This window comes from Varanus komodoensis, unplaced genomic scaffold, assembly GCF_004798865.1.
Source record: "Varanus komodoensis strain SLA01 unplaced genomic scaffold, ASM479886v1 scaffold1, whole genome shotgun sequence".
In the NCBI taxonomy this organism is placed as follows: Eukaryota; Metazoa; Chordata; class Lepidosauria; order Squamata; family Varanidae; genus Varanus; species Varanus komodoensis.
In genome coordinates this window covers 104524709-104547649 of record NW_025335268.1, presented here as the reverse complement: position 1 = coordinate 104547649, position 22941 = coordinate 104524709, and the positions used below count along the sequence as shown (strand labels likewise).

General features: G+C 42.9%; 2 protein-coding genes across 5 annotated transcripts in view; one reads left to right on the top strand and one right to left on the bottom strand.

The window, feature by feature from the left end:
• AFAP1L2 (actin filament associated protein 1 like 2) overlaps window positions 1-14435 on the top strand; it is a 107819-nt gene extending 93384 nt beyond the window's left edge. For 2 of the 4 annotated variants that reach the window (XM_044439353.1, XM_044439372.1), the window contains 10 exons: window positions 915-1019; window positions 1523-1734; window positions 5036-5181; window positions 7229-7337; window positions 7836-8075; window positions 9035-9209; window positions 9390-9554; window positions 10006-10199; window positions 11772-11900; window positions 12151-14435. In XM_044439353.1, coding sequence (XP_044295288.1) covers window positions 915-1019; window positions 1523-1734; window positions 5036-5181; window positions 7229-7337; window positions 7836-8075; window positions 9035-9209; window positions 9390-9554; window positions 10006-10199; window positions 11772-11900; window positions 12151-12177 — 1502 coding nt within the window. In that variant the 3' untranslated portion in view covers window positions 12178-14435. Of the gene's footprint in view, window positions 1-914; window positions 1020-1522; window positions 1735-5035; window positions 5182-7228; window positions 7338-7835; window positions 8076-9031; window positions 9210-9389; window positions 9555-10005; window positions 10200-11771; window positions 11901-12150 lie in introns of all 4 variants that reach the window. The other 2 variants (XM_044439342.1, XM_044439361.1) reach the window with 1 other exon arrangement.
• Window positions 14436-15557: 1122 nt separating this feature from the next.
• Window positions 15558-22941, bottom strand: part of VWA2 (von Willebrand factor A domain containing 2) — a 34505-nt gene continuing 27121 nt past the window's right edge. The window contains exons 13-14 of the mRNA XM_044439340.1: window positions 21306-21428; window positions 15558-19683 (exon numbers count right to left, since the gene is read on the bottom strand). Coding sequence (XP_044295275.1) covers window positions 19550-19683; window positions 21306-21428 — 257 coding nt within the window. The 3' untranslated portion in view covers window positions 15558-19549. The remainder of the gene's footprint in view (window positions 19684-21305; window positions 21429-22941) is intronic.

Sequence of the window (22941 nt, the reverse complement as noted above, 5' to 3'; positions counted from 1 at the left end):
ACAGTCACATTAAAGGCAGACAAATGACATCTGCTTGGCAAAAATCCAACCTGGCTTTTATGAGAATCCCTTACAAATATTTGGAAATCTGCAAGTGTTTTTGCAAATACCTGGAGAAGGGATGTTTGCAAAACCCAGGTGGCACAGCCCCATCTCTCTTTGCAACCAAAACAAAACACTCATCTTTGTGAAGAGGGAGGCTTAACAAGAAGCAGCAGGGCAGAGCTTGTCTGACCAGCACCAAGCATGAAAATAATGCTTCTGATGGTTCTCAAAAGCGTCATTTCCTGATGGGTTTATATTTGTCATTCTCTCAGCCTAGCAGGGAATTCAGTGCATGATCAAAGCCATCGGTCCAATAGATTTTGAAGTTGGTTGAAAGGTCTGCATGTCTGTCTAGGGATGAGGCTGCGTAATCCCACTCACCTTGCAAAGAGAAATCTTGTTTTCTATGCATAAATGGGTGGGGCTGAATGGGAGGGTCTGGGCTGACTTCAGTGGGGTGCAACTTCTCGTGCAAGGGAAGATCACTTTGAAGTCCCGCACTTCTGAATATTTCCCCCATCTCAAACTCACTGGCGGTATGATTGCTGCTGAAGAGTATTCTGTGTGATGCTTCCAATCATAAAATGGCCAGTTACCTGTTGGCACTGAAATAAGGTATTTCTGTTGCTCAGGAGCTTGGGTGACTAATTCCATGAGTGGGACCTACAGACAACCTGTTCCACTTTCAGTTTATTTCTAAAGTATCATACTGGCTCATATCGGAATAGGGCTTTGCATTAGTCTATTGCTTGTATGATTAACCTGTTAAAATACAGATTGAATATAATGATTCTCCTGCCTGTTATTTTAGAAATTCAATTTGATACATGCTTTGATGTGATTTATTTTCTAACTATTATTATTATTAGCTAAGAAGAAAGGCACATCTGGTTTAAAACTGAGCAACTTGATGCACCTTGGGAGAAAGAAATCTGCCTCACTGGACAGTCCAGAGAAGTCTTTGGATACTTGTAGTAAGTGATCTGAAAGACACCCTTATGAAATAGCTATATCTATTCAGTCCCCACCACCAACAGGAGATTAAAGAGCACAATCTAAGGGTGACACACAAATGCAGCTGATGTTAAGAAGACTCTGGCACTCCTTTTCTTTTTTCTTTCTGAAAAGAAAGCTCATTGGTGAGGTATTTCAATCAAAAGAGTTTTGAGGAATTTTAAACTTTTAATTATCAAAATTAAAAAAGGGGGGTGTTGAGCAGTCCAAAATCTGACTACCCAGAATTTTTGACCATGAGTCCATATCTTATTTATACATCTCAATCTGTATTCTAAATATACCTTTTCCTATCAGAATCTGGTTCTTGATCTGCATGTTTTCTTGTGGAGCCCGGCCTGCTGCATATGCTAGAACTTTCCTACCATTGGCAACAAATGGTCAGGATCTGGTGACACAGTTATATACATTCCCAGTCACTCCAGGAGTAATTGCTACTAAGGGAGCATGTCATTCTTTGCAGCATACCTGAATGTACTAGTGAACAGCCAGTGGAGATCTCGGTGGTGCCATGTGAAAGATGGGCAGCTCCATTTCTACCAGGACAAGAACAGAAGCAAAACGGCGCAGCAGCCTCTGAACCTGCTAGGCTGTGAAATTGTTCCAGACCCCAGTCCTGACCATCTCTACTCATTCCGTATCCTGCATAATGGGGATGAGCGGGCCATGTTAGAGGTACAGGTCATGCACTTACTCATTGTGCCAAAGAACTGAATGGGGCACTGTTAAGAGCATAGCAGAAACCATTGCCTGGGGAACCATTTGTATAGATTAGTTTCCCATGTTCGCATAGCCATTTTGAAATAATGTCTACCACATTCCTGCGGGTGATTTGATTAAATTGCATGGATACATAATTAGGAGAGAGATTTTCAGCAGAAAGAAAAAATATTTATTGCGTCTTAAAGTTCAACCAAGACAGTCTTCAAGGGTGTTTGCAGTAACAAAATAACCTCAATAACTTTTAAAAACAATGCAAATATAACCACAGATATAATACCATTTAAAATACTTCAGGTTAACAAGAAATCCATAATCAGCACTGCAGCTGGAAGGAAAAGGGGCAAAATTGCCGCAGTGGGAAGATTTTTCAACAGAGGTAGTCTGTTCAGGGTGTATTCCAGCGGTGGCTTTTCTCTCTCTCTCCTACATTCTCTCTTTGGTCTCCTCTTCAAACAAGCCCTCTCTCCCTCTGTCTGGGTGAATTTGTCTCCCAGATGTACCTGCTCTTCAGTCAGAGGTTAAGTAGGAACTTTCAGCCTTTTTTCTCCAATGCAGAAAGTGGACAAAACTGCTGTCTTGTCAACTGACTGGCTGCAGGTGCCCCATGCAGGTTTTGCAGCTTGGCGTGAAGATAACAAGCATCAAAGTGGGGACCTTCTGCAAGCAAAGCATGCGCTCAGCCCCTGCACTTGGGAGCTGCTTCTGGTGATCCCTGCAGAGGGCTTTTTCCCTCCACCTCGCTTCTTTTTTTTAAAACTCAGCTGATTGTCCCACTTCCCTTGGGGATGGGGTGCTATTTTGGCTGGCACAACCACCTCTAAATTTCACTTTCTTGTGTGTGCACAGAGGAAGTGTGAAAGAGGAGCATGCTTGCTTCCCATAACCCTGGACAGATAGAATGCATACAGCACATGCATATAGGACATGCAAGAACATGACAAGCAGCTAGCCTGGCCGAGTATGTGTGTGTCGTGTTTCTATCCTGCCTTTTTCTCCAAAGAAATGCTGCATTCAGTGGGCAGAAATTATCTGTTGCATTTGAAGGAGGGAGATGCAAATCGAAACCTCTGATTTGGATCTTGAGAACTGTTGTCCTGGGGCTGCAGGGCTGGAAACAGCACACTGTAGTCTCATGGGTCAGCCAGAGGACCAAGGGGCCACTAAAAGAGCACTTTCCTCCCTTCCAGGAAATGATAGCATGGCAAAGGGAAGACCAACCTCTTCCTTTTTCTTAGGCTCTTGGGATTGTCTTGCTTTTCAGTGTATGTACAGTACTTAGAAGACAGGCAGGTGGCAAGTATTCAGCAGCAACCTGACCTGTTTTCTGAAATAAGCAGCCAGCTGGATTAACCAATTCGGTTTCTGAGTCATGGGCTTCTTCTTCTTCAAGAAGAAAAGTAAGGGTCCTGGAAAGTATCAGTGTCACTTCAGTGAAGTGACCTTTGGTTTTCACCAGCTGTGAAGCCAACTTGGAAAAGACGTGGGGTGGGGGGGGGGGGGGGGCAAGGTGCGCCCATCTGTTACTTTCACTTGCCTTGGGTCAGAGTTGTTTTTCTTCTCTGTTTACCTCTAATCTTAGATCCTTTGACATCAGCAGCATTATAGTAGGAGGAAAATATGACAAATTTCCTGCATTTTGGAGTGGGAGGAATCTTTGCAGCCAACAACAGGCCTGCCAGTGATAGCTAGAGAGTCTGGATTTTGTTTCTGTTTAACAGATGGATTGCTGAGGCAGGTGGAACTTAAAAAAGGGCCACTTCATAGCATTTTTGTTTTCGAATTATCCTCATTCATGAAGCTAAGGCAGACTGTAGCCTCAGCATTTTCATTCATACCAATTAGAATTTATAAAATCATTTCTCATGGGCCTTTCAGGGTATTTTCCTTCAACCACTGAAGGTTTATTCAAAATAACTTTTGAGCCCACTGAGTCATATAACATTAAGAAAACCAAACTGGTGCCCTCTTCTGGCAAAAATTAAAGAAAATGAAATGACAGTACTTGACATGCCTGATCATGGCTATTATGCTACTGCTCTCTTTGTGCAGTGAAATGTATTTGTGCATTTTTTTCAGACAGCTAGGCTATTATCTATGACAGCCGAACAAACTGAGCCTTGAACGCAGAATCCTTGAAAGAGAGAGAGAGATTTAAAACATAAAATAAAAAAGCAAGACTATTAAAATTGAAATGTGTTTACATGTTTGGACATATTTAATTTTGAGCATCTTTTAATGTGCCTTCATCTCCAACACTTCTTAGACTGTCTTGGAGGAAGTGAAGGCAGGGTTCTTAGAATTGAAGTAATGGCACTTGTTGATTAGCAGAGACAGACATTACATGTTACTACTCTCTCTTCGAAACCCCGTTCCCTCTGAGCTTAGCTAAAATCCTCACAGCAGATGGAGGTGGGAAATGGATTCTCCCAGCAACAGTATTCTGGGCCAGTTGATGTGTGACAACCACCCATGGGCTGAGTTGTTTATCCCTTAGATACCCATTGACTTGGGTTCACATGTCACCAGCAGCCTACAAAGTAACTTTTCATGGGCTGCTGAATAAAACCGGAAGTGGCAGGCAGCACACCCACTTTTTCCCACTAGTGCATAACAGCTCAGGGGTTAATCCATCGACTGTCCTTAGCTGTGAACCAGTTCATTGCTGTAAGCTATCCATGCTATAAAGAGAAGTACTGTGGGGTGGCTGGCTCTTGAAAGTCCGATTAAGACCCATTAGCTTTTTGAGAGACCTGCTCCTGATGGAGATGAAAACTGCTAGAACTAGTTTGTTCATATGGATCAACCCAGCTACTTGTTCATTTGGACAGTCCTTGGCAGTTTTGCTATGAAGACTATCATGCTAAGTGCCTACATTTCAACAATTATCACAACACTACTGGTTGGATCCAAAGAAATGGAGAAAAGGAGCAGGTAGAAAGCTTCCCATCCCTTCCTCCTTCTCCCTGCAGTCCTCTCAACTAAAGGTTCCTCTGCTCAGTTTTAGGGGACAGTCTTCCCTCTCAGCCCCAGCACACCAGCCCATTGATTGAGCACGGCCCATTGACCCTGGAGGAGGCTTTTTAGAGGACTACTGCGGGGAGGAAGGAAAGACACCCTCCCTCCAGGCTCTAGCCCTTTCCACTAAATCCAACCCATTTCTCACCAGAAGACTTTCTAAGGTTGAGGGTGGGCATCTCATGGTAAGTTTGGCCTAAAGCCGTAATGGTGGATTTCTTCTTTGGTTATTTTGTAGGCCAAGTCTTGTGAAGAAATGGGCCACTGGCTTGGTCTCCTTTTATCAGAATCTGGCTCAAAAACAGACCCCGAGGAGCTTACCTATGATTATGTCGATGCTGACAGGGTTTCCTGCATTGTCAGTGCAGCAAAGAATTCATTTCTGTAAGTGACTGTGGGGGCGTTTGATGGTCAGACCCCTTTTCTTGTGGTGTATTTCTACAAATGCTGCTGGCCCCTACAAAAGGAGAGGCTTTGCCTGGAAGTGGTTAAATGTACAATTGGCAGGGATGTGATTGTTAGCAAGAAGCAGCAACAAATGAGTTGGCTCTGATATGTAAATAACCATCATATGAGGTACAATCAATTAAAATATCCATTGCTTGAGAATGACATGGTAAAACAAAACATGACAAAAACAAGCTCTTGAAAATTACTATTGCCTATTACTTTCTGATGTGATCATTAAGATTAGCTGGAGAAATAACACATCTTTCTTGGAGCACTTTGACCTTCAAAGAGTGATGTGAAACAAGGGGGCTTGCTTGGTTTTCCATATCCCTTCACCAGTTCTATATCATACAGTCTGTGTGGGCATTAATCCCACATGCTTCTGTTCCTGCCTGACATGTATTTTCTGTTACCGTGCATTGTGTAAGGGTGCAGTCCAACAGGGTGGCCTGTAGCCCTCCAAACTGAAAGGATTATAGGCCTCCTATAAAGGACAAAAGGAGTATGGGCGTATGGAAGAAATATGCTTCTCCCACCCTGAAAAGGATGGCTGAGTTCGGGTGCCTAAGTTGTTTGTGTCTGCTCACAAGGGAGACAAGCTGGGATGCTGTCAGGCTGTATGGTATCCTGGCAGGGTCCCGGGCCTTCCCTCCCAGGCCCCAGAATGTCCCTCGCTCACACCAGCTCCAAGGTCGGTCTTGCAACCTTACAGGCACAGCCAGTGTGGAAAGAACCTTAATGGCTGCGAGGGCGGGGGAGGATTCTCCAGATTTGGAGGTCCAGCTCCTTGGAGCATGTTTCCAAGCTGGAACTCTGAATTTTTCTATGCACATAGGATTGCACCCTGAGGGGTTTTTTTCCTTAATGTAGAATTGTGACTTCATAGCACCTTTTCTTAAGCTGGGTCACAATTTTAAAACTGAAACACAACATCATCTCTGCCCAGGAATCCTCCTAAGTAAACCAAATGTACAACACCACCTGACATTTTATCATCATGTCCTGCTTCTGGATTCCTCATGGGCAGCCAGTTGGCCACTGTGTGAACAGAATGTTCGACTGGCTGGAGCCCTGCTCGGATTCAACAGGCTCTCCTTATGCACTGTACCATTGAGCTGCTGTTCAGTTTTGGCTAAGCAGCTGCATTATGTGCCCTCAGACCACACACAGCCTCTGCTTATCAGTGGGTCTTGATTGTGGTGTACCTGTGGGCCAGCCCTCGTCGGCACCTTTCTCTCTTACCATGTTTTAAAGATCAGGTGCACAAACTGAATGGATAAATGACTGATTCCAGCATCTTATAATGTGCTCTGCTTTTGACAATATTTTGACAATTTAATTTTGGTAAGGGAGCCAGAGCAGAGCTGGCAGAACAGGAATCAGGGCTCAGTTTGGTCAATGTCCTTTAACATGGGAAGGACACACAATACTCTTGCATAATTAAAAGTGTTGGGCAGGAGTGGGAGACGGGAGTGCTACAACTTTGCCTTTCTCTCAGAGTAAAGCGCACTATTCCTGGGAAGAGACATTTTTTGCCAGAGAGCACTGCTCTTGTTGGGTAGCATAGACCAGCCTTCCCCAACCTTGTGCCTGCCAGACACATTAGGACTGCAACATCCAGACTTCCCAGTCAAAGGCCCTCCCCGATAGGAATTCTGGGAGTTGTGGTCCAAATGCCTCTGAAAGCTACCAGGTTGGCAAAGCCTGGTATAGACAAAGATAGACAGCAGATGGGCCACCTAGACTGTTGGAAGAGCCTCGCTCTTCCCCGGAGAAGGTGGATACAACAGGGCCTGAAACAAAAGGAGCTGGCTGCACAGTGCAGCTGCTTCAGCACCTTGTGAACCCATTCATGTTGTATAGATGTAGTAGTCAGGAGCAATGGTAAAAAACGGAACAGAACATCGGACAGGAATGTTGTCTAAGATTACCCTCTGGTTTCTACACCCTCTGATGGTGCACCTTCATTCCTCTGATCCAGGTTAATGCAAAGGAAATTCTCAGAACCCAACATGTACATCGACAACTTGCCAAAGGGCCAGGAGGAAGAAGAGCTCTATGACGACGTGGATGTTCCAGAGGCGACAGTGGCAAGTTTTTGCAGTGTTTTTTACTGATTCTTGCCTGTGCTGATATTACTGGGAAGCAAAAGTAATCCTAAGCTCAAGGAGGCAGGCATTTGCCTTCTTTCACATGTGTGCCCTTAACTAGTAGCAATAATTGAAACTGGAGCACTAGTTATACATCCAGCACTAAATTGGATTGGCATTAGTAAGGGCCAAAACAGACATTGCTGGAATTCAGTATTTACCAAGTATAACTTTGTTTAAAAAATTACTCTAGAGTAGGCATGGGGGGGCATATGAACAGCCTTTCCACCCTCCACGCTAGGGTGTCAGTTCAGATCAGAGGCCTTATATATACTCTAGAGTGAAAACAGGAAAAGCTGTAACTGTAGAAATGGATTTAAACTAATGTTTTGTTTGGCTCTGGATAATGATAATAATATAGATGGTGTTAAGTTCTCACTTGACATCTTGCTCTAGATGAAGATGTATTTATAAGCAGCATCCTTTATCCTTTCTCAGGAGGAACTGATCCCAAATGAAAGTAAGCATGAGGGGGAGCAGGACAGGACCTATCTTGACCTCACTCCCATTTCATCCTTCATGCACTGTGGTGGCAAGAAGCTTGGCCAGCTGTCTCCTTCCCTTTCTCCATCTTTGCAAAGAGCCACCCAAAAGAGCTCAGCAGACTGTGAGAAAGAAGTGTCAGTGCTGCCTAAAGAAGCAGATTCTAGGAGAAGATCCATGGAGACTCCAGACCAGGTACTTCACAGAAACAATGGAGAGGTCCTGGGGAAGGTCCATAGCTCAGTGGCAGAGCCCAGGCTTGGCCTGCACAAAGTCCCAGGTTGAATCCCTGCTCTGCCTCACACGGTGACTTCATTAGTAATGCATATAGCTAGCTGAAGGAAGGCAACCTAGAAGAAGTAGGAAGTAACCATGAGGAGCAGTGCTCAGTCTTTACAAGTGGCTGTGTCCTGCTATTGCTGTTCTCCTGGTATTTCCCCCTGGTGTTCTTGCCTGTAACATCCCATGAAAAAGGTCAATAGCAAGTGGCTGGACAAACCTCAGCTTGGTATACAAGAAAGCCACTGTCACTAGCAGCAGACAGTATGGGGCTAGGTGGATGAAGAGGCTGTCCTGTATGAAGCCCTTTGCCATGATCCTAAATCAGAACCTCAGGCCCAGGGTCCAAGTGTGGCCTTCCTGGCAGCCAAATCTGGTCCAATCCTGGCCATGTCCAATCCCCCGACCCCATGCCCTTAGGCCAGGCCACCAATCAACTGGTGGTGTTTTGGCTTTACTTGCCCACTCTGAAATGTCAAGATGCCTCTTCTGAGAATAGTAACAAGAAAGAAACTGGCAGTAAGAAATTTTGATTAAAATATGCTGTTGTCTTCAGGTGTTTTGGCCTTTCTTGGCCCAGAATGTGACCCTGATAGCTTCTCCAAAGTGAAATTTGGTCCATGGGCTGAAAGAGGCTTCACACCCCTGTCCCAAATAAACATCCAGACTTCAACTAGCCACTCCCTATGTCAATGAATTTCTAGAACAACCTTCTCCAACTTGGTGCCCAAAAGTATGGACTATAATTCCCAGAATTCCTGACCACTAGTTACGGTGGCTGGGGCCGATGGGAGTTGAAGTCACAAATATCTGAAAGGCAGTGGGTTGAGGAAAGCTGCTTTCAAACAATTCTTCTTCATTTAATTCCCCAGCAGAAGTCTCTGGATGCAGATGATCTACAACCACCACCACCACGGGCAACTATGGTAAAAATCCAGACCCAGCAACAGCAAATTGCCTTTCCACAGGGTGGCCCTGAGATTAAGGACATCTCTACAGTTGTGACAGCACCCAAAGAGAAAGTGGAGCAGCCCAAGCTGGTGAATGCAGGTGTGTCTGTTGTCAAGACTCTTTAGCCAAGGGTCTTAAGATGAAGCATTTTAAGTTGTTGGTAACTTTAAAAGCCATGTTAAAAGCTATTGTGCTGGTGGATTTAGCTGCCACACTGCTCTGCTGCATAGCTAGATTTTCTGCTATTGCTGAGTCTAGTTTTTACATCTCTCTCTGCAGTCCCTGTAGAAACCAAACTGGGCAAGAACAGGACGGAGGCAGAAGTGAAACGGTACTCTGAAGAGAAAGATCGTCTAGAGAAGGAGAAAGAGGAAATCCGCTCTGAGCTGGCCCAGCTGCGGAAAGAGAAGAGGGAGCTGAAGGAGATGCTGATAAACTGCACAGGTAAATATGCGTTCCCCGCCCCTCAATTCCACTCCACAGGTCATGGTGCCAGCATGTTTGAACATTATGTGCTTTTGGCATATTTTGTGAGCTTGCTAGATGAAGATCAAGGTGGCAGCTGTCCATCTTTGAGGCAGGTACATAGACATCTAGCACAGGACCACTCCTGTAGGCATTTAAGCTGGAAAAGGTACCATATAAACTATGGCCATGTTGTTTGGGTTTCATACATTTAATGTATGTGTAGTCTGCTCTGCAATGCTTAGAAAGACAAGTCAGAAGATTTCAGAGGAAGCTGAATTCTGATCCTGCCAGGTCTTCACTGCGAGTGCATCCTTCTCTCACATGCCCCCATCACAAGAAAAGGCAGAAGGGGAGCAAGATGACGGCTCAGGTTTGCAAAATACCCATCGCTTACTAGATTTCCATATGCATGTGCTTCTCTTGGCAGACAAGAGCCTTTTGTCCTCCTTGAAGCAAAAACTGAAGGAAGTAGAAGAGGAATGCAAAAGGAAAGAAGACCACCGTGTGGACTTGGAGCTGAGCCTTGTGGAAGTTAAGGAGAACCTCAGGAAAGCAGAGTCTGGGCCTGTCACACTGGGCACTGCTGTGGATACCACACACCTGGAGAATGCAAGCCCCAAAGTAAGTAGTGGGCCATTCAAGACAGCATAGTGGTAAGGATAACTACTATTTTTTAGCAAGGGTAACTACTAACATCCCTGTGTGTATAAAGCCTTTTGGCTACTGGGTGGTATGGAAAGGAAAGGAAAGGAAAGGAAAGGAAAGGAAAGGAAAGGAAAGGAAAGGATTTATTTCATTTCTTTACCTCCTAGTAGCAAAACTCTGTAAGTGGTTTACCACTGAAACCATAAAATACACCATAAAACTATATAAAGGTTTTACGCTACAGTGTGAAATAGAAGTAAAACCCAAAGTCAGACTTAGCAATACAAAAGTTAAAAAGCAGTAATGTATTTAAAAACAAAGAAGCTGAAAGAGTATGGCTTTTCAAACTTTGTTCAAACTGCGCAGACACAAGAGATGTGTCACTGACACTCAATTTGCCTTCATTGCACATGTTTAAAGCTTTAAGGGAACAGAATTGTGTCGAGGCTGAGGAAGGGGGTGTTTAATCCCTTCCCCTCACACCATTCCCTCAACAGCACTGCATGGCCATACACAACGCTGCTAATAGCAACACAGCAGGGTGTTGATCCTCTTTCAGCATGAAGGCTGGACTTCTGTGGTGCTGAAGGCGAAAGGGCAGTGCCAAAAATACCAGCATATTTTAACTTAAAGCTCTTTCTGCCAGGAAAGAAGGGAGAAAATGGCACACCCAAAAATGAGCTTTTGTGGGAAAGGGGCTGGGCCAGGGAAAGGGGGCTTGACCATGAGGGGAACCCTGCAGGGCTGGATTTGGTCCCTGGGCCTGAAGTCCTGGAATATGGATGCTTGCTTTTTCTCCTTGGCTGGGCTACCAGCTTGGCTTTCATTTGGGAAGGATGGTTGAGACTCCTGCCCTACCCTACCTGCTTTATGAGATAGCCAGTTACAGCTCTCCTCTGTTATGTCTCCTTGGGCCTGAAGTCAAGGGACATGTTGCCAGTTAGCTTCCAGTGCTTCTAATTTCAAGTTGCAACAACACAATATTAATCAAAATTATGTTTGAACCAACATTTTTGACCTCGTTCTTAATTAAATTTGCTTTCCCACCTCTTTCTGGCTTTTGCTCAAAACTAAACCCTGGGAAGCGTTTTGTTTTCAGTGGTGGCCAGCCAGATTCTTCTGGAAAACTCTTATGTAGGGTGGAGGTTATTCTAGTACCAGGTACTCAGAGTTATACTGCCTCTGAACATTGAGGCTCCAATTAGCTACTTTTATTGATTGCAATTTGACAGAGCTATCCTCCATGAATGGCTCTAGGCCAAGACTTGTCTAATTCATACAGCGTATGTCTAATAAACACTAATGAGTCAGCCATAGCATAATGACCCTCCAACTTCTTTTGTTAGTGGTTTCCAGTCATAGAAGACCTCAAAGTCATAGAAGACCTCAAAAAGACCACATATAGCTAAGGTGCACTTGTATTCAACACAATAAAGCATCAATAATAAGGGGTCTTGCAAGGAGGGCTTTCTGATCTCCACTGTGCGATTCATGAATCACGTTGCTATTTTGGCATAGATTGACCACAACCATTGCCTTTTCCTGCAGATACAGATGAAAGCTGCCAGTGCTATGAACAACACTGAAACTTCACCAGTCAATTCAGCAATGGCACTAAAAAATCGACCTTTATCTGTCATGGTCACAAAGAAAGGAATGGTTCTGCAGAAAACTAAGGTGAGCAATGTAGGAAGACCACTAAATGGAATTCAGATAGCAATTCCATCTTGAACCCAAGGGGTTGGATCCAAACTTAATTATGATTAATTTAAATTCCATTGATATGAATGGATCTGATCTGGGTAGGACTGAGTCTGGATCCAACTATGTAAAAAAGGTGACCTATGTGATTTTTTAAAATAAATTTTGGTTCCTTTTAGAACTCCAAAAAACATTCTGACATGAATTTTTCTTCTTTATTTTGCAGGAATGGGAGAAGAAAGGTGCTAGTTAGGATATCACAGCATCAAGAGTGGACTTAAGACTAGAGCTGGCCTTTCACGGACTACAGTATTCTATGCCAGTAGCTAAAATGGTCCAGCTGTGGTGAGGTGAGGCATGACAAGCAGTATGCCATGCCATTTTCTCTAGAAGAAATGATGGAACTTGCCTGGATTCCAACATGGCCTTCATCCAAATACGAACACTGCTCCTTTTAGCAGAGTTGTACTGTGTAGCTAAGAGAGCTAACACAAGTGGAAATGTTGCTTCTAACCCCCTTGATGTCATGAAAGTGTTGCTGTACATAAGGATGCTTTTTGTATTTCTACTTTGATATTTTATCATTGTCAGATCCACCATCCATGGAACATGGAATCAGCCAGATCTGTTTAATCTTCCTCTGATACACCAAGGTGTTTTGGAGAGAAGGGTGGTCAATGTTAGGTTTTTCCTTTGGATAAAAGATATACTAACCAAATAAGAAAACTTGAGAAAAGATCCAAGCAACTTATCTAAAAAGTAGCTTCTGTCCAGCTGTGTGCAGAAGACAACCTGACTTTCCATAAAGAATTCCAAACAAGAACAGGGTCCAACTACTCAAGTTTCAGAGTCTTATCTTGGTACAAGGAATAGTCTGTGCATGAGAAATAATAGTTGTGGCCTCGAGGGCTCTCAGCAAGACATCCTGGTCAATGAGGTTCACAGACCAGGATACTCCTGTATATACGAGGACTTTCCAGTGGACATTCCACTCTGTGCAAACATCTATCCTAACCATAACAAGATTTATGTACTGATGCAGTGATGGGGCTCACTTTGTGGAATGAGCTCAGGAATAGACCTGCTGAAATCAATGAGACTTAAATTAGTCACGAAACCGTCTGTCCCATTGAGTGGGTCTGCCCAAAGTAGGACTAAGGCTCAATCTAACACAGATAACAATAGCTCATTTGAGCAGATGCCACTGCACTTGGTATTCTATACAATGGACAGTCCAATGTTTATGCTGCATGTTACACCGAAGTGCAGAATTTTTTAAAAGAACCATTTACTGAAGTATTGTGAAGGTAACCACACAAACATTATTTGGAAGACTGAGACATTTAAATTAGGATTGAAGTTAATTTTTTAAAGTTAAAGCATATTTCATTCTTCAAGCAAACATATGATTAGAACAAGGCAGGAGTTGATGGAGCTGCAGTCAGAAAAACCAAGGAGATCGTGCCGAAGTCTCAGGCTTTGCTACACTAGGACAGAATCCTGTGTAAGTTGAGATGGAAAAAAACAGCCTATGAAAAAAAAGCCTTATTTTTGTTTATACTTGCTTAGGATTGTGCCTTAAAAGTGTCAAAGTCACACATTTTACCCTTAAAAGTCCAAGTATGAAACTTTTTTCCAAGGCAGGCTAGATTCAAAGCAGACTAATTTTTATTAAATGGTTATTGCCAATGAAGTAATAGTATGCTATAAAGACCACAGATGCAGCCTGAGCTAAGGACCTTTCCAGACAATCTTTCTGGCTATTCTGCGAGGTATAGGATTCCTGAGGTGTGCTCTTATTAAGAAAAGCTAGCCTTTTGCATCCGCCAACTTAAGAAAGCTAAGCTAGACCCCAGATACGTTGTGTATTGGTGCATTAAGCGGGCTTTTAAAATACAATACAAGGGTAAACACTATTCACACACGTGCACATGGAAAGTCCACAGGTTACCAGCCCAGTTGAAAGAGGTTATGGTGTATATTGCCATTTCAAGAGTTGCAAGCAGCCACACTCATCCAAAAAGGTTGACAAGATGCAGCCACCCTTGTTCAGGAAGTAGCAATTCCAACTGATAAAACTTTTTTGTGTGTCTTCAGTCTTGTTGCCACTAGTTTCATGACATCTGTCTTCCACTGTATCATTGGCTAGTCAATGCTAAGATGGGGGCAACAGGCAGAGCGGCAGGAGAAAGGGCAATAGCACTTCGGTCCCCTGGCAGAGTCAATGGGGAAAGGTACCACAGGTGCTGCCACTGGCTCTTTTACCCCACGTGTGGGCAGCCAGGTCTCCTCCAGCCATACTATTCTGTGTCTCCACCAAAGCACTAGAGCTGCCGGTGTCAGCCAGGACACAGAAATTCAATCTACAGTCACAATCAGATCCAGAGTATTCATTTAAACAATCATAGGACTATGTTATTATTGTGTTTGTAGCAAAATAATAATTTCTTTTGTTGTACATGTGCCTCTGCAATCAGTTGCTATTTTAGAAGAGTTTTTTTTTTTTAAAGACAAAATGAAATTAAAATGTTGGTTCTATTTTAAATCTGTTTTTCTCATCATTATATGGTCCAAAACAAGAAGATACACAAACAGCATCCATTCAGTGATTCTAACTTTCACAGGCCAAAGATAATTAAACACTTTTCAAGTCATACAGCGAGAGAATATTAGCACAGTTCAAAAGACTGCAAGGAAATCTTATTCACATGACATTTTCTTATGCATTGATAGGTAAGGGATCATTCTTCTCTGTCCACTAGGGGGCGTTCTTGCAATGGATCACATTTATTTATTTATTATTAAATTTGTATAAAAGCTGCTTATTAGCATTATGCTGTCATATACCTGTGCACTAATAAGTAACATTCAAAGTAGCCTTTTTACCACAGATAACGATACCAATACACAGCATCTTCAACCAGAGCAAGATTCAAATGAGGAATGAATCCTACTAGCAGTGGACCTCATGCAATTATATAGAAAGCTAAAATGCTAATTCAGACTCAGCACTAAAAGTCAACAACTCTGGGGCATTTTACAAACCTGAAGCATATTGGACAGACTCTGGACTAGAGTGTGGGACAGCCTTTCCTACTTTAGTGCCCTGCTGGTTGGGAGTGATGGCATTTGTTGTTGTAAGCAAATGCGATTAATGTGAGGCTGCTACCAGAGCTATGGAGCCTGATCTGAATGGAGTGTGACCTAGAACAGGCCCAGTATTTCTCATACAGCAGCATTTCACTTTTTGGAGATGGCTAATGCATCCATGACTGCTTGTGGGCTTCCCAGAAGCAGCTAGACTAGAACATGATCTAGGAGAGGTACGGGGTGATCAAGAGATAGGTGATTCTTGATCACTCTGTACCTGGCTGGAATCAGATGCTGGATGTGGAAGGGCTGAGGGAGGATGCTGGTGGCCATAGGAGTTCTTTGCCAAGTTGCCAAAGGGCAAAAAGCCAATTCTCCCCCTCTATTTACAGTTTACTGCCATTCTGTGCTATGTGTCGAGACGGAAAAGAGTCATTCCAACACTCAGCACAGAGAGTCGCTGCTTGAAAACATTTTTTATAGGAATCTATTTGCTTATCAGTCTTAAAAACAAAACAACAAAAAAGCATAACAAAAACAGTATTAGAGGGAAAGTTATTTATTTATTTAGACCATTTCTATGCCGCACCATTTGCAAAAACCCTCGGAGTGACTTACAAAATGGTCATAGCTAAAATGATTAAGGTTACAATCCTGTATACACTTACCTGGAGTAAGTTCCATTTAACTCACTGGGACTTATTTCTGAATAGACTGCATTGCATGAACTTTTGCACTTGCTTTCTGCAGAAAAGGCCTAATTGTTGTTGCTAAGTACTCATTTCTTTGACCTAGATAAGGAAAGGAGTTGGCATTCTGTATTATTTATGGAAAGTACATAGAAACTGCCACCATGAGTCTTTCCACATGAGTCTTATCTTTTACAGAAATCATCAGACAATAAAACACATATACAGCTTGCATTAAATGCTTGTTTAAGCAACTGAGAGACTGCATAGCTCATTCTGGAACTTCACTAAGCGAAAAACTACACAATCTCTGAAATCCTTCTGGCAACAAAACTGCAGACAAAAAGCAAGCTTTAATAGTTGGCTGTGTGTATGGAAAGGTACCACTCCTGTGGGTTACATGAAATGTCCAGTTTCACAGGAGAAAGTCACAGGTTGTCGGGATGTCCAAACCTGGTCTGAATGGGTGGCTAATGTGGTCTGTAAACAACAAGCCATGAATTTCAGAATGGGTTGCAAGTCACCCTAGCCGGATGTCAGGACAGTCCATGCCTGGCTGGGTGCTTCTGCTAATCAGGCAGCTCACAAATATAAGCCACCATGGCTTATAGTTCCCTGTTATTAAGCAAATTCAGGATAGCCTGAGAGTGGCTTGTACACGAGTAACAAACTATACTAGCGTAATCATGCTTAGTTTGGAACTAAGGACAAACCACCCTGAAACAAACAAGGCTGACAACCCACCATGAGTTTTCATGTGATGTAAACCAGGTCACTGCCTATAATTTGTTCATTTAACTATAACAGCTCACCTATTTTTGTTAACCATTCAACCATCCAGTAAGAACAACTTGTCTTTCTGGTCCACTAAAATAAGTTGGGCACTCTGTGAAGTAAAACTAGGGAATAAAGCACCATGTCTTGAACTGGTCTCATAAAGGAAATGTCTAGCAAAAGATCTGCACTTTCATCCTGAAGTAGAAGTGGAAGTCTTCTGTCAGTAGTAAGGGAGCAGGATAGAGGAAAAGGGAAAGATTCTCTTTCTTAAAACTGAATAACTTGAGGCGTCAACCTGCCTGGAATGCATCTCACTGGGGAAGTCTGAGAGTACAATTTTTTTGACAGCATACATATTGTAAGTGAATGCTTGCTGAGACCAAACACTCCCTTTCAGCTTCATTTAGTCAAGTCACTAACCTGTAAGCAAGCAACATCACAAGTTTTATTGACCCAATATCCTGAACAGCCCAGGATGCACTACTGAATGACACCATCTTCCTCTCCAAGTTAGCATCCAAGTTTTACATGGTCACAGTCACAGTGTAGATCAGCTTTCTCCAACCTAAACTCCAGGTCCCATCATCTCATGCTGACTGGTGATGATGGGAGCCATAGTCCAACCCATCGAGGAGGGCATAAGGTTGGTGGAGAGCTTTGGTTCGATGAGACCAGGGCAGAATTGATGGCAACTTGGTGCTGTTGTGGGAAACGCATTTAATTAAGTCAGTTGTTTAACTCAAATGATTGAAACAACTTTGTCCCAGCCTCTTTGTATCTTTTTCATGTTACTTTGCTGCTCAGAGGAGCATTACAAAATGGGGCTGCTGGTACATAAAGTCAAGCATTTACTAACTACTGCATTGCGTAAGCTGCTGACACAGAGCTTTAGAACTACAAAAATGTCTACCAGCCTTGACTTGGCAATTTTAGATAATGCAACTCCCTTTTCCTCCCCACCTAGAAGATGTAAATAAGTGTGCTGAGGGGATGGGAGTGGAATCACACAATGAGCAGAGGACAACACAGAAAGAATTGACCATGCACTGTGTCAAATTTTATACCATGAGGATGCTCATCCAGAAGACTTCAAGCTGACAGGCTGCTTTTATCCTGGAAGGCAGCAATTTCTCAAGTGAAGTCCTGGCACAAGTTTACATTCTACTCCTTCATACACTGCATCCAGGCAACTTATAGAAGACAGTTGTCACAGGATTCTGTAGTCACCAAAATCGTAGGTGGCTTTAAAATAGATTATAAGACAGATTAACAAAATGCAAAGTATATTAATCTCTACATATAACAATATAGGAAATTTCTCTTCCATGTTTGGAGAAATCACTGTCGTAGAAGTACTGGAGATCCACCTTTGGTCAAAAATCACTCACAAGAATCAGCCTTCCTCTTCCAATTTTTGTTCATTCATATTTGTATCTTTCATTCTGATTATTCTAGTTGTTGGGTTATTTAGGTAATATTATTTGTGTTGCATTAGATAAATGGCATATACGAAGGATAATAACTAGATCAATAACACCCCCACAGCTCACAGCTCTGCCAGTTTGCCTGGGCTCACATAAGGAAATCTGAACCACATCACACAAGGAGAGTCTATTCCAATACAAGCACAAGGAATCTTAGGAACGCTTTCTTGGGTCTTAGGATTTTATGAGGCTGAGACAGAGCATAACTGCCCTGCTGTTTCAGTAAACAAAAACTGGGGAAAGGTGACACACACCTATTTGACCAACACATTCAAAAGAAAGCAAGTTCACTCATTTGGCAAGCTTCAAGGTGTACACTGAGGTGTTACATAGGCATGGTTTATTTTCTTGGTTTCAGCATAGAGAAAGCTGCCTCTTTCCTTGTGATCTAAGGGGAAGCACTTATACTGGCCTGGATCTCCATGCATAATACAACGCTGTGCGTAACAGAGTATCAGTGATCACTTGGTCAGGTTGATGAGGTTAAACTGTATGTAGACACAGCACTGACATCAATAAACTATAACAAATGGGTGCAGGATTGCAACTTTGGACTGGAGATGGATCATGGTGCAGGCATAAGAAAGACTACCTTAACTGCCAGGGGCTGTTACTACTGCCAAACAAATCTTTTTGAACGCTGACTAGAGAAAACAGTTCAATGTTATGACCATCCCTCTTCCAGCCAAATGGAGGAAGTGAGCTAGCAGTGACTGCAGAAGAACAGAAACTGCAATTTGAGTCCCGAAGTCAACAGACACAGAGGCACAGGGCTACAAGTGCCTTTTGGGAAGCTAATTCTCTCTGGATATTTGATGTGGGGCAGTGGACATGGAAGTCTTCTGGAGCGATTAAGCTGCATCTCTGCCTATGCTCATCCTGCATATTTGTAAATCAAGACAGATGCAATGCAATAATAAACCTTCAGCAGCCAAAACTGGATAAGCACGGCAGCCTGGAATATCTCACCACACAGGGAAGGTAGGGTGAGCCTAACTGTATAAAAGCATCCTTAGCTAAATAACAGTTTGATATGTGTTCAAAAATAGACTACTTTTCCCCAATCTAATATAAAAACAACTTATTCAGAGCTATGAAACCCAGGGCAAAACTACACATTACATTAAATAGCACAGTTGGTTGTCTTGGTGCTTTTGAATCACAAGTATGCAGATTAGGTATGCAGATCTTAGTGCAAGTTTTAGAGGTTTAAAACTCGCCTTCTCTGGCTTCTTGTTTTCTAGAAACCTTTCCTGCCCCCAATGTGGAAGCAAGAAAAAAAAATTAAAACCTCCATTTGGAATCCAAGTTGTGCTCTATGTAGTTAACATAAAGTGTAGTTTTATTCTTGGTATAGAAGCGATACTGATTTTAGAATGAACGTTTCAGGATATCAATAATAAATACTCAATATAAAAACAAGCTAGATATTGGTAAGCTCCTCTGGTTTACCAGGAATTGAATCTGTGCAAAATTCTCATGCTTTTAAACAGCATGATTACTTGTAACTAGACGCAGAGTCTGGGTTTCAGTTCTTTCAGGGTAATGTCTCCAGTAGCTGTAGGCAGGCGTACTTCTGGCCTCCTCACTGAGTCGCTCTCACGTGCCGTCTGGAGTGCTGCTGATTTCCGTGCGGCTGCCACCAACCACGTTGCTTTGGCAGAGCATGGACCATTGCTGGATACATCCATGTTTGTGAAATATGACCCTTCTGAATCCCTACATTAAAAATAAAACATCGCAAGGTAATTAAAAGGCCAAGCCCCCAGGAAACAATGTGTTTAATCCTTTATGTAGAAAAGAACAAGAGCGTTGTTTTACCAAGAAGAAAGATCATTTCCCCAACTTTTTACAGAAGATACCATCATACTATTTGGCACACAGGTCCAGAATGAATTGGCATAGTTTTATTTTAGATTATAAGTTGAATAAATACATTTCATGGAGGTCTTCAAGATGAAAGGTCTTCTCAAACTTGCTAATCATCACAGCTATTTATTTGATTGACTAATTGATACCCTGTCCTTTTAATTTTTCTTTCTTTTTCTCTGTAAGAATTCCAAGCAGCTTACATCATTCTCCTCCTCTGCTCTCAATCTTATCCCCACAACAGCAAATCAACAACAGTGGATCAAAGCAATAAACAATGATTACTTCTTACATTTTAATTTCTTAGTCTATTGGCAGGCAGTTAGGATTGATTAAGAAAATTGAAGGCACATGAGACAACTCCTTGAATGTTAATGATACAGCTAGTCTAATACTCCACTATTTCGCAACCTTACTTTTGCTGAAGATGGTGTCATTTGAACTACTAAGTATTTACTAAAATACTCCCAAAAATTGAATTCCAGTTACATTGCTTAAAGGAAAAAGCATTGCAATGTTAAATGATGAGCTCTAAGAAGGATCCCAGGAAGCAATAATGTTTTAGAGGTGAATGCATCTATGAGAATACAAGCAATGCTTTCTGTATCATTCTTTGAGATCAGGTCAGAAAGGTACTGAAAGATGCCGTTGGCAGCACCTTGAGTTGTGCACGTGATCCTTTTGCAAGCTGGTGCTGCCTGTGAGGCAGTTGCCTTAGGTGAGAGGTGCCCAGAGATCTGGGAGAAACTTAATAAACTAGCCCACTGCCCTCGGGTGTTGAAGAATGCTTCAACTGCCAGCTTTTTTTTTTACACAGAACAGGATGAGGCACCATCTTGATCTTCAACTCTGGCAGCAGAATCTATGGGGTCAGCCCTGCAAACACATTATCAGAGTTATCTAGTCTCAAAGTAGCAACCACCAGAAGGCTAAACACAGGCCTCCTCCAATATTTCTTGGCCCTTCCAAACAGATGGTCAGTGCTATCAGTGCAGACAGATTAATCTGTCTGGCAGATGTGCGAACAGAGATCTCCTTGTTCAGCAACATCAGTACAGCCCAATATATACTTGGAGGTTTCATCTTTTGGGGGAAAGAAGCTCACCTGCCTACCCTTCTGGAATGAGATCCTACATAATCCAAGAGCAAACTAAATGAAAGCAGCCACATCAACTGGCTTTAAAAAGAGTGCAATGAATCAATTTAGATTGACATTTCTAAGGAGAGAAAACAGAAAATACATATTTCCATGAAATATTATATTATGTAGGCTGATAACTACTTTCCAGCATCTTACCTTACTTTTAAGAATGTGATCAAAATGGAATTCAATTGGCTTTTTTATTTTGCATAGGTTAGAAAGAAAGTATTTCTGGGTCATTAGCCTGAGATGGGATACAAGTGATCTAAATTAGAAAAGCTTGGAACGTCTACCAGAAATGCCTGATGGTTATTCTACAATAAAGCCTTACTGTTTTCGCAGTGAGGTCCCTCCCAGCCTTGGCATTGACACCAGTAGCTGCCATTCTCAGGAACACAAACTCCATCATTCATGCAGGGGTTGGGTACGCAGAGGTTCACTGGCCTCCGAGCCTCTGGAATAGACAGATGTGTGAAGGCAGGGCACAGGAAGAGAGACATCTCACATTTTTTAAAGCTGCGGGCCCTGCCATTTTTCTCTGCTTGTTTTAAGGGGAGAAGAGGAAATCAATGAAGACAACTCCCTGGCAAAAACTCCTTATATAGGAGTGCAGAACCACAGTCTCATGGATCTACAGAGAGCCCTCGGCCTGTTCAAAATGCTTTTCCCCGACCACTGATGGCTTGGTGGTTTCTTCGCTTTGCCTAGCTTTTCTCCTATTCTGAGGCTGAAATGCCTCTCTCAAACTAAAATACTTTTATTTTTGGCCCCTTTGCCCCACTTTCCACTGGAATGTAGCCCCCTGACAGGTCCAAAACTGAATTTGGCCTTGGTCAGCAAGCAGTTCAACAACGCCTGTATGAGGCAGGCATTGCTCCTATGGAAACTTCTGGAATGCAGGGATCTGAGCTTAATCATAGGCCCACCTCATGCAGGAATGGCAGGGTCTCTCCAGGCTTTCAGGCAGGCATTCTTCCAGCCTTACTGGGGAATCCTGGGGATTGAACCCGAGATCTTCCGTGCTCACCCACTGAACTACAGTCCACATAGATCTTATTCTACAGACTGAGCCTATTAATTTAGCATAGCCTCAAATTGCCCCTGAGTGCAACTTACTCATGGTTGAATGCAGGACTGCTGCATGCTTCCCCAGCCTTTATTTATCACCTACTGCTCGGCTCACCATTATTGTTCCTATTTTAAAGTTTGCCACTTGTATCGTTACATTTCCTTCCTTCCCACACAGGATTTAACAACATGTTACCTCCCCAACCATAACATACATGGATATGCTACACCCACAGAAAGGCCACAGGCTAATTCCCATCACGGGTTCTGCTTTGTAAACAAAGCATGCCGACCCTCGGAAGAGCAGCTCGTCATCTTGCCTCATATCATAAACAATCCTCCTTTGATGCATTAGGAATGTGCTGCTAATCTTGGATGAACAAGATATTAAATGATGAAGTACAGATCATGTGCAGCGCCTTTGATCTCAGACACGTTAAAAAGATCTGAGTCAATATCTGAAAGCAATTAATACCAGAGAGCAGTGGGAGAGGGACCACCGTTTAATTTGGCTCTTCTCAGCTTCAGTAAAAGAAGCTACATACTGCTCTGTTTTAAGCGAACTGTGCATTCACCCTGGGTGAAGAAAAAAGAAAGCTTTTATTTTAGTCATAGGCGTTGGCTGTGCCAATTAATGGGAACGCTCCAAAGATAAATATTCATCAATGTATTTACAGAAGTATGGAAGTCAGGGCTTGAGGGTGGGCAGGGAAAGTGCTTCTTGGTGCTCCCCCTGCTTTAATGGTAGGCCCTAGTGGGTGCTCCAAGCCATGCGGAGTGAGTCTGCCATAGTGGCAGTGACTCTGCCATAGTGGTGCTACGGGCCAGTGGGAGGCATTAAAAGTGGCTAGGCCCAAATGGCCAGCATGGCTTGCAGTGCCAAGTGGATACGATTTTAA